The sequence below is a fragment of the Leptonychotes weddellii genome, chromosome 15 (assembly GCF_054177405.1).
Source record: "Leptonychotes weddellii isolate Sample4059 chromosome 15, ASM5417740v2, whole genome shotgun sequence".
Classification (NCBI taxonomy): Eukaryota; Metazoa; Chordata; class Mammalia; order Carnivora; family Phocidae; genus Leptonychotes; species Leptonychotes weddellii.
In genome coordinates this window covers 45525653-45536356 of record NC_138383.1, presented here as the reverse complement: position 1 = coordinate 45536356, position 10704 = coordinate 45525653, and the positions used below count along the sequence as shown (strand labels likewise).

Sequence of the window (10704 nt, the reverse complement as noted above, 5' to 3'; positions counted from 1 at the left end):
GACGCGGGACTCCATCCAAGGACTCCAGGATCATGACCTGAGCTGAAGGCAGTCGCTTAACCAACTGAGCCACCCAGGCGCCCGTTTATTGATTTTTTTAAAAAAGATTTTATTTATTTATTTGAGAGAGTGCGCCCCAGTAGAGAGGAGAGCAGAGGGAGAGGGAGAAGCAGACTCCCCACTGATCAGGGAGCCTGACCTGGCAGGGCTCAATCCCAGGACCCTGGGAACAAGACCTGAGCTGAAGGCAGATGCTCAACCACTGGGCCACCCAGGTGCTGCAAGCTGCCTCGTTTATAAAATGGGGCTAAGGCACTTCTCCAAAGAGAGATTGACTTTTGGAAATTGTTGAGTTTGGAAATTGTTGGAATTGTTGAAATCTTTGTTAATGTAAGTTTGAAATCTTGTCTTTTTTTTTTTCTTGCCACTATCCCACTCTATTTTATTTTTAAGTAGGTTCCACACCCAGTGTGGAGCCCAACGCAGGGCTTGAACTCACAACCCTGAGATCAAGACCTGAGCTGAGATCAGGAGTCAGATGCTTCACCGACTGAGCCACCCAGGCGCCCCTATCCCACTTTATTTTAAAATGCAGCCTGTAAACCGTGGGCTAATTTTCCAGATTGGTTAATTCGGTTTTGATTTTCTGAATTTTGACCTCTGAGTCTAATCTGTATGCCATGAATGTTTAGGTTTTAAACATACTTTAAGATCCGTTTTTGTCTTAGCTGATACAGTACCTAGGCAGTATTTGACTTTTTGCTGTTTCAGAGTAGGCAGTGGCTATTGAAGTAATTTTCATTACAACAGGATTTTTGGTTTTTTTTTTCCTTTTCAGAAAAAGTTGCCTTTGACAACACTGGCTCAGTGTTTGATGGAGGGGTCAGCTATCCTGGGAGATGACACACTTCTCGGGTAGGTGACACCATGTGTGGGTTTGCGTCAAGTCTAGGTAAGCCCCCATCCCTGAGAAGTGGGCCAGAAATTCTCAGGGATGCACTGAGGACACTTGAAGACTAGTTGGGGCTGGGGTGGGAAGAAGAAAAGGTTTGCTGGTGAGAAAAATCAAAACCCCAGGCTCCAAAAAAGTCATATTGGCTGTGCAGGGAGGCAACTCCCCGGATGGAGAAATTAGCATAATAAGCACAATAAACGGTTGAAGGACAAATGAAATCCCCAGGGCTGCAGCCGAAGTAAATGGGAAATCTCTCCATGTCAGATGTCAGAAATTATAGGATTCCCAGAACAACCCGGGCTGAATTTGAGCTCACAATAAAAACAAACTAAAAATAGAATCGTCGTGAGGGAGGATTAGCAAGGCACGATCAGCAGGAGAAGCAGAGAGAACTAAAAATAATGCGTTAATATGAAAGAAAATAGGAAGTAATAGATATCAATATGTGTGAAAGAGTTATGCTTAAAATGAAGCTTAAAAATTAAGTAAGGACAATGCGTGCTTTCGCAACACATATGCTAAAATTGGAACAGTAGATGTTAGTATGGTCCCTGAACATGGGTGACAGGCCAATGTGTGAAACGCTCCATATTTTTAAGGGGAAAAAAAAAAATTCCTGTTGCAACTGTGTATGGTGACACATTAACTAGATGTACCATGGTGCTCATTTCACAGTATATGCAAATGTTGAATCCTTCCATTGTACACCTAAAACAAATACAATGTTATATGTCAATTATAGACTTCAATTTAAAAGACAAAATAGTCCTTGAGCAAAGAACCAAATGATATGGAAAGAAAAAAAGGACAGAATTAAAGAAAAACCAAATAGAACTTTTTAAAATTCAAATCATACTTATTATAATTTAAAGCCATGAGACAAGCTCTTGGCGAGGAGTCAGAGAAAAAGGAACCCTCGTGTCCTGTTGGTGGGAATGCAGACTGATGCAGACACTGTGGGAAACAGTATGGAGGTTCCTCAGAAAGTTAAAAATAGACTTAACCATATGACCCAGCAATTGCATTACTGGGTGTGTACTCAAAGAAGACAAAAACACTAATTCAAAAGCGTATATGCACTCCTTTATATTGCAGCATTATTTATTATAGCAAAGATACAGAAGTAGCCCCAGTGCCCATTTATTGATAAAATGAATGGACAAAGAAGATGTGGGGTGCATGAGTGTGTCTGTCTGTGTATGTATAAGAGTATTTATATATAATGGAATAGTACTCAGCCATAAAAAAGAATGAGGTCTTGTCACTTGTGACCATAAAGATGGACCCAGTGGATATTATGCTAAGTGAAATAAATCAGACAGAGAAAGACGAATACCATATGATTTCACTTATACATGGACTCTGAAAAACAAATGAACAAACAAAAACAGAAACAGACCTATGAATACAGAGAACAAACTGATGGTGGCCAGAGGGGAGGGATATGGGGGGGTGGGCAAAATAGGGGGAGTGGAGTGGGAGGTTCAGGATTCCAGCTATGAAACAAGTCAAGGGCATGGAAGGTGCAGCATAGGGAATTAAAAAAAAACAAAAAAACGAGATAAACTGAAATTGCACACCAATAAAGAATTGGTGAGCTTGCAAACAGATGGGAAGTTGCCACCAAGAACGAGCAGAGTTATTTACAAGGGATGGGAGGTGGCATTTGGAAATGGACAAGCATGGATGATAGAATGCAGACCTGTGTCTGGGAGCTGTTCCCCAAGAAGATAATGAGGACAAGGGGAAATTATGGTGGAACTTTTATTTTCTAGATTTAAAAAAAAAAACCAAACCCTAAATCTTTAGATTGAAGAAGCACAAAATGTGCTAATTGAGGTCAACAGAAAGAAATCTATCCCCGGATGCACGATAGGAAGACTACAGATTATTAACAAAAAAAAAAAAAAAAGAAATTTAAAATCAAGCAGAGGAAAAGATGATTGCATGTAAAAGAGCAATTCAAGGGGCGCCTGGGTGGCTCAGTCGGTTGAGCATCCAACTCTTGATTTCAGCTCAGGTCATGATCTCAGGGTCACGAGATCGAGCCCTGCATTGGGCTCTGTGCTCAGCAGGGAGTCTGCTTAGGATTCTCTCTCCCTCTCCCTCTGCCCCTCCTGCTTGCTCGCTCGAACTCTCTCTCTCTTAGTCAATCTTTTAAAAGAAAGAGAGTAATTCAGTTGATAGCAGACTGCTTATTCATCAACCAAAATAAATGTGAGGCAGTAATGGAGGAATCCCTTCAAGTATTGAGTGAAAATATAAGAAACCTAGATTCTATGATGAACTTAACCATTACGTAAGAATAAAGGAAAATAAAGATAGTGCAGGCAAAGATTTAGGAAAAATTACTACTCGCATATTCTCACTGTAAGATCTAGTTAAGGTGTGCGAAACAGGTTACATACAGAAGGAAGAAATGACATGCAAGTAGCCAGATAGCATAAAAAATTGAGTGAGTGCCATGCAGGGGATGGAAATTCTCTTTCTCTCTACCTGTCTGAGGTTCCTTGAGTGGGGCCCTGCAAATTAAATTGATCAACAGAGGAAAGCATGCACATTTTATTAACATGTGCAGTGCATACACGGCAGAACTCGGTGATGAGTAACTCAAAGGCAGGTTCGAACTCGGGTTTAGGTAGCACTTTTTACAAAAGAACAATTTTGAGGGAAGTGACAAGGCAAAGGAGAAGAAATTTGAGTTCCTAGGGTGGCAGATATATGGGGGAGCAAATGGAAGATAAGGCTTATTAGTCAGGTTTATATGTAGGTTCCTGTGGTGACTTTTTGGGTTCATGTCTGGCTGATAAGGCTCTGGAGTTGTGTTTGGTGATTGACTTCTGTCCTTCCAGGTAAGGGGGGAGGACGACAGCTTTACAGTCCATGTCCTGCTTTTAGGGCACATAGGGGGAGGGCAGAGATCTCTTCTGTATCTGTTTCTCGACTGCCTTCAGCTCAAAATAATCCTTATGCCCAAGCGGCATTTTGGGGATGGCATATTCTGCTACCTTTTGGTGTAAAGAAATACAAATAAGCATTGAATTAAAACATTAATTTGTGGGGGGGGGGCAGTAAAGCAAAGTGAAACAAAAATACCAGAAAATAATAGCATGGAACATTGGGAAGGCGATCAGTGTTTCAAGGTCTTTAACTCTTTGAAAGATAAGGTGTTGCATTTTCGTGTAAAGTGTGTGTATTAGAAAAGCAAGAGGAACCACAAGGGGAATAGAATGTGGCACTTCAAAATTAGTAACAGGATGTAAAGGGAAGTAAATAAAATAGAAAAAAAAAAACACACCCTAGAAGGGACTAAAAGAGCAAAAAGCAGGGAAAGAGAAAACAAAGTAAAGGTATAAGAGCTCTATATCTGCAGTCATAAAAGATGGAATAAACTCAACAGCTCATAATATAGAGCACCACAGGTGGAGAAACATGCACGCTGTTTCTGAGATTCGCCTAAAGCATGGGGACACAGGAAGGTTGGAGGTGAAGGGATGAAGAACACCCAGGTAAAATGACAGACTGAGCACAAACATCGAATTTTGTTCCCTTCCAAATCCACTACGATGAAGGGATTTTTTTTTTTTTTCCTTAAAAGACACGAACCCAGAAAGGCATGAAGAACAGGAGAGGAAACAAAATTTTGTGAGCTGTGAAGCTTAGGATGGACTGATAACTCACTGGGCAGGTCTCAAAGTGGACTCTGGAGCCAGAAGTAGGATATGCAGACAGCCAATGTCATTTACATCCTGAAATACTTGCAGGCTCAGGGGTGGTGGCCCCAGGGATCTCTAAAATGGTGAGTGGGTCTTTGGGGGCTGGGAGGTGATCCAAGTTATGAGTGTGTGTCGAAAGCTAGCTTAGTACCACTTGGGTGGCTCAAACCCAGCCCTTATCCACAGCTCTGGGAGACCCTCATCTCCTCACCCCCAGCCCCAGCAGAAAAGTCTGGAGCTTTATTCTCTGGAGGGTGTAAAGCAGAGTGTCCCCAGACTGTGGACACCATGTAAGGGTATCACACATTAAAGTGACTAATGCCTACTGGATGCTGAGATCCTGCATCTCTCTCCCCCCACCCATGCGACCCCCAGGTCTTTCCTCTCTAAGCAGGAAAGCAAGAAGAGCCTTCTCTGGCAAATGTGACCAGCCCAACGGGAATGAACTAAAGACCCAAAGATACTGGAGGGGGCAATGCTTGAACAAATGGCCCAGCTCAGCCATCCTATAGATAAGCTCGCAGCCAATGAGCTTTACTCACATACTCCAAGCTGTTGAGTCCCCACTCTTAAATATAGACAGGCGTCCAAGCTCACCAGACTGAAGGAAGTCTAACTTGCAGCCTACATACCAAAACAGTAGGGTAAGAGAAAATATAACTCGGAAGAAATAGATATTGCATGGGAAGGAGAAGATTTCAGGAAAACACATGCTTACATTGTCAAGTGCTAAGAGAAAATAATGCGTCCATGAATGAAAGCCAGTATGTTTTCCAATTATATCTCAATGAAAAAAGAATTAAAAAACCCAGGATGTCAATAAAAAAATGCTATGGGAAAGAAATACTCTGAGGTCAAGAGCAAGCTCATGGAAACAAAGAGTACATTTTCAGTGGCAAGTTTGGAAGATAAAGTCGAAGAAATTCAGAGAAGAGAAGAAGACAACCATGACACGAAAAATAGAAAAGTTGGAAGATTAGAGGACCAATCCAGGAAGCTGTAGGCCTGAATAACTTATATTATTAAAATATAAGAATAACAGTAGTAATAAAGTAATCCAGAAAAGTTTTCCAGAACAGAGGACATGAGTTCTTATATTGAAAGGGCACACTGAGCTCCTGATACCATAGAAAAAGTTGAACCTGTGCCCAGGCTCACCACTAGGGAAGACTAGTGACAAGTACAGAGATTCTACAACCTTCTGGAGGAAAAAAATGGTCACATAGAAAGGCTCAGAAATCTGAATGCTTCCAGACTTGCCAAACGCAACAATGGAAGCAAGGAGATTGCTATGGAATGCCTTCAAAATTCTGAAGGAATATGATGCTCAGCATAGAATTCAATATCCTGCCTAGCTATCAATCAATGTGAGGGTAGAGGGGAATGTCATGACGTGCAAGGTCTCAAAAATTGGCTTCCTGCACACTCTTTCTCAGGCAGCTAAAGCAAAGTGTGCTCTACAATGGAGTGACCAAGAAAGAGGTAGACACAGGATATGGGAAATAAGATCTACCCGGCATAGGACAGAGGGAGAGAAAAATCCCAGGAAATGGGGAAGGAAGTGTGCAGGAAGACAGCTGTGCCAAGGGATCAAAGGAAAAGTCAATCCGGGTTGACGCGGGTCCAGGAGAGATGAATTCAAGATGGAATTCATTCACATCAAGTGTGGTTCAGTATCTTAGACAAAATAGTGGTGGAGGATTTGGGGTTCAGTCAGGTCTATAGAAAAACTAAACAAGCAAACCAAAGCAAGACAATTATTAACTCTACAGAGAGGACAAATGTATGGGAAAGACCAGTGATCACGATATCCTACCCAGCCAAACTCTGAATGGCACATGGGATCAAAATGTAGTGCAAATACTAAAGGTCTACTGATATAAATAAATGCGGGGAGGGCAGATGTAAAGATCACCAAATTCTCATTTTCCAGAGTTGACTGTCAATAGCCAATGCTTAAAAAAAAAAAAAAAAAAAAGATTAACAAGTAGCATCAGGAGCATGGAGGTAAGTAATAGACAAATCAAAAAAAAGACACCATTAAAAAAGGAACAAAGAGAAGCCCACGACCTGGAAGTTGAAATTTCCAGCAGATCGGAAAAAGAATTTGAATGCCTTCTACATCCACACCCATATTTTTAAGTATATATAAAGAACTCCTACAAGTGAATCCAAATAAATAGATCCTGGTACCCAAACAGTCAACGAATGTGAACAAGCACATCCTACAAGAGGGATCTTGAAATGGCCCAAAAGACGAAAAGGCACTCAGTCTCACCAGTAGCCAAGAAATGCAAATTAAAACCAGGATGAGGTAATATTTGGCATCCACCAGTTTGGCAGAAATTAAACGCCTTACCAGTACCGAGGCTTGGCAAGAGTGTAGAGCATTGGGAACTCTCATTTGCACTGGTGAGGGCGAAGTTCGTGTTATCACTTTGGAGAACAAGTATCTAGTAAGGTTAAGGGAATGCATATCTCCTCTCCTTTGCACAGAAAAATTGTCACCCGCAAACAGAGACCGTACATGCATACAACAGCCCTGTTGGGGTAGGGAAGGACATGATGGCCCTCTTGATTAAGGGAAGGCTTAATAAATGGTGAGATGAAATTCCCTGCACCAGAATGATTTAATTCTGCATGTATCAAGATGCGTAAGCCCCAAAGATAATGATGCATGAACAAAGCAAGCAGGAGGGATAGGTTCAGTGTAAAACCATGGATGTGAACTTGTTTAGGTCAGGCATCGGTATTCTATATTGTATGTGAACGCTTATATATGTCATAAAAGTGTAAACACAAGAACAGGAAAGATACATACTAACTTTAGAATCCGTGGCCTCTTCTCCTACTTTTATTGATTTGTAAAAACTTTTTACATGCGTTTCAGTTAGCCTGGTACCATGTAAAAGGAGGACTGCCTGGATACCCGTATACCCAGTTGGGGAATTAACGTCTTTGAAATAATGTATCTTCTCATCTAGGAATATAACATAGGTCTTCTGTTATTTGCTTATTATGAATACACTTTTGTAATGGTTTTTCATTCCAATTTTCCACTGGATAATTGTTCCTTCTATACAAGGTAAGTTGTCATGGGCTTAGGAGAAGGAGTTCTCTTTTTAGAAGAGCCTCCTGAAACTTGAGTTTTGGGGGATGAGTTGAAAGATGTTGGTCTGTTTGTGCATCGGTTGTAGTTCATTTTCCAGTGTTCAGGGGACATAGAAGCATCTGGGTCTTACAGGCCTGTACATTCAGCATGTAGGAGTCTTTTCTCCCTACGTCTCTCTCTCTCATATTTCCCTACGTGTTCCCTTTACTCCAGGCACGTGGTAGATACTTTGCATCATTTAAAAAATGGACAATTTTAGAAATCAAAATGAACAGAACAAGTTGGGCAGCTTGGATACAGGGACCTCTTGCTCCGTGGGGTATTTAGCATGGCTTTCTCCTCCCGTTGCAGGAAGATGCTGAAACTCTGCGGAGAGACAGAGGACAAGCTGGCTCAGGAGCTGATCCACTTTGAGCTGCAGGTGGAGAGAGACGTGATCGAGCCCCTGTTTTTGTTGGCCGAGGTAAGCCGCATGCATGAGGCCACACTGCCCGGTGACCCTGTTCTTCATCAGGAATTATCACTGCCCGTCCGCCTGTTCTGGATTCCCCGAAGTGGCAGCCCTTCCCGCTGCCTGCCGGTCCTCTCTCCCACCCACACTCTTCTCCCCTGGTGTTCCAGTGGGGACAGGAACAAAGCTAGCTCCCAACGTCCTTCCTCACCAGAGCCTGCACGCTATACCAACCCTGCCCTCCACCCATCTCCCGTCTTCTGGAAAAGGAACAGCAGCCCCCAATCTCAGGAGGAGACTCTCTGTAGGGCCATTGGCACCTTATGTGTACATGCATCCCTTCTCTTTCATTTAATTCGATTTTATGATTTCTTACTTTAATTCCAGTGTAGTTCACACACAGCGTTCTGTGAGTTTCAAGTGCACAGTATAGCAAATCAACAGTTCTATACCTTCCGCAGTGCTCTTGTGATAAGTGCACTCTTCATCCCCTTCATCTTTGGATCTTAAAGGATGCAAAATAAAACCATTTGGGTACAAAGACAGCTTGATGTCCACGTGACAATTTGGCTAGCTTCAACCAAGTGAAATTGTGTCAAGTAAGATTGGAAATGGTTGGGGATTTTATGTGCCTTGAGCCCTTGACTTCCCGCCAGTTGCCCTGAATTGGCCATCCAGGACCACCCCAGCCCCGTCCTATGGAACTGCAGATGCTCTGTGTCTGCATGGTTTGCTAGCCACTAGCCACCTGGGAGCTAGTAAGCTCTTGAAACGTGCTTAGTGTCACTGAGGGAACTACCTTTTAAATTTTATTTAATTTTTGTTCATTTGAATTTAAAACGCTGTAGCCACAGGAAGCTAGAGGCTACCATATTGGACGGCATTGCCCTAGACCAGGCCTGGTTTCCTTCCTGGACTGCCCCCAGCACCTCCCCATCCCCTGGTGCAATTTCTGTCACAGAATGGACGGGCAAATCATTAACCAGAGTGCCTAAAAGTTTTCAAGGAGAAAATCCTATATATGGTGGTTTGACAGAGATCAGCTCTAGACTCCTCAGATGCTGTCCTCTTATAGGCTGTTGCCCAGCCAAGTGCATGTGTGAGAGGCCGTTTGCTCTTCGGAAAGGTGGCCTGGGGTCTCGGGCAAAGCCTGAAGCAAACCCAAGGGACGCGCTTGACCTGGGTGCTGAGACTCGCTTGTACCAACCAGATGTCCCCAGTCCCCCTCCAGCTTTGCTTATAGGCTCCGTGGTGCCTGGAGGAACCCGGGGCCACTTCTTCTCTTCCCTATCAGATATGGTTCCCCTCCATACGTTACTCACCCCTGCTCTGAAGACCTTCCTCACGGTTCTCCCTTCTATATAAAAGCCGCGGCCTGAGATGATTTTTGGTTTCAATATAGTCAGTTTTCCCTTTTAAATTCGCACTTCCTGCCCCTCTTTGGTTGAGGCCCGGGCCCAGAATCCCACACTGGGATGTTCAGTGAAGTCATTTTTAGAAATAAAAATGTAAAAAGAGCATCCACATACAACCAACCACTATGGAAGAACTTGTCATAGCCGAACAGAGCTGTGGTAATGTTTATTGGGTATTTATTTGGGGGGTGGGTGGGAAGTCTTACTTTATTTCTATAAAAATACATCCTGATTGCATTCCCCCATCAGCTCTCAAGCCTCCTGAGACTAGTCGTGCTGCTGTCTGTTTTGAATTAGGTCTGTGTGTCAGCTCGTTCTGCTTTTCTCCCCACGCATGGCCCTTGTGCCGTGGACAGAGCTGGGATGGAGTCCATGTTTGCTGGCCGAGGTGGGGGCAAGAATGAGGCCGGGCATAATAAGTGAGCAGAGGAGTGCAGAGTCCCATAAGAGGGTCGGGGTGATGGAGGGCCTGGCAGGTGTCCAGTGAAGAAAGAGCAGCGGTTAGCTCAGGCAAGAGAACTGAGGGTTTCCTCTGGAAATGAGGCCTGGGAGGCCTCCAGCCCACTTAGGAATTCATCTGGAGCTTCAGTCTGACTCTGTCCTGTAACCACAGGTGGAAATCCCAAACATTCAGAAGCAGAGGAAACACTTAGCAAAGCTGGTGCTGGACATGGATTCTTCACGAACAAGGTACAGAAGCATTTCTTTGCTTTCCTTTTTGCTTCTTGGAAAAGTGATTGTATTTGGGGGGTGGGGAGGGGTTTGTGGGCAGAGGCATTTGTTGAGTGTGTTTTCATCCTCTTAAGGTTTTCTTAATACCCCGACGTGGCAGGCACTGGAGGTGAGCGTCGTGAGTCAGAGATTTGGGGTCCCCGCTCTCATGGGGGCTGTAGCCCAGTGTGGGAGACGGAGACCCTAGACAGGCCAGTGAACACATAGCGATTTCAGGAGTCTGTAAGTCCTGTGAAGAAGGTAGCATGGTGCAGTTTTAGAAGAGAGTGATGGAGAAAGGGAGGCTACAACATTAGGTAGGCTGAAACAGGGAAGGCTTTTTA

General features: G+C 43.5%; 1 protein-coding gene and 1 pseudogene across 5 annotated transcripts in view; both read left to right on the top strand.

Moving 5' to 3' along the window:
• The window catches only part of ARHGAP44 (Rho GTPase activating protein 44), a 132723-nt gene that overhangs the window by 71170 nt on the left and 50849 nt on the right, over positions 1-10704 (top strand). For all 5 annotated transcript variants that reach the window (XR_014140619.1, XM_081805692.1, XM_081805691.1 and 2 more), the window contains exons 4-6: positions 839-915; positions 8135-8246; positions 10263-10339. Coding sequence is in view for 4 of the 5 variants with exons in the window: in XM_081805692.1 (XP_081661818.1) it covers positions 839-915; positions 8135-8246; positions 10263-10339 (266 nt within the window). In the remaining variant the exon portion in view is untranslated. The remainder of the gene's footprint in view (positions 1-838; positions 916-8134; positions 8247-10262; positions 10340-10704) is intronic.
• On the top strand, positions 1454-1551 carry LOC115942626 (U6 spliceosomal RNA; annotated as a pseudogene).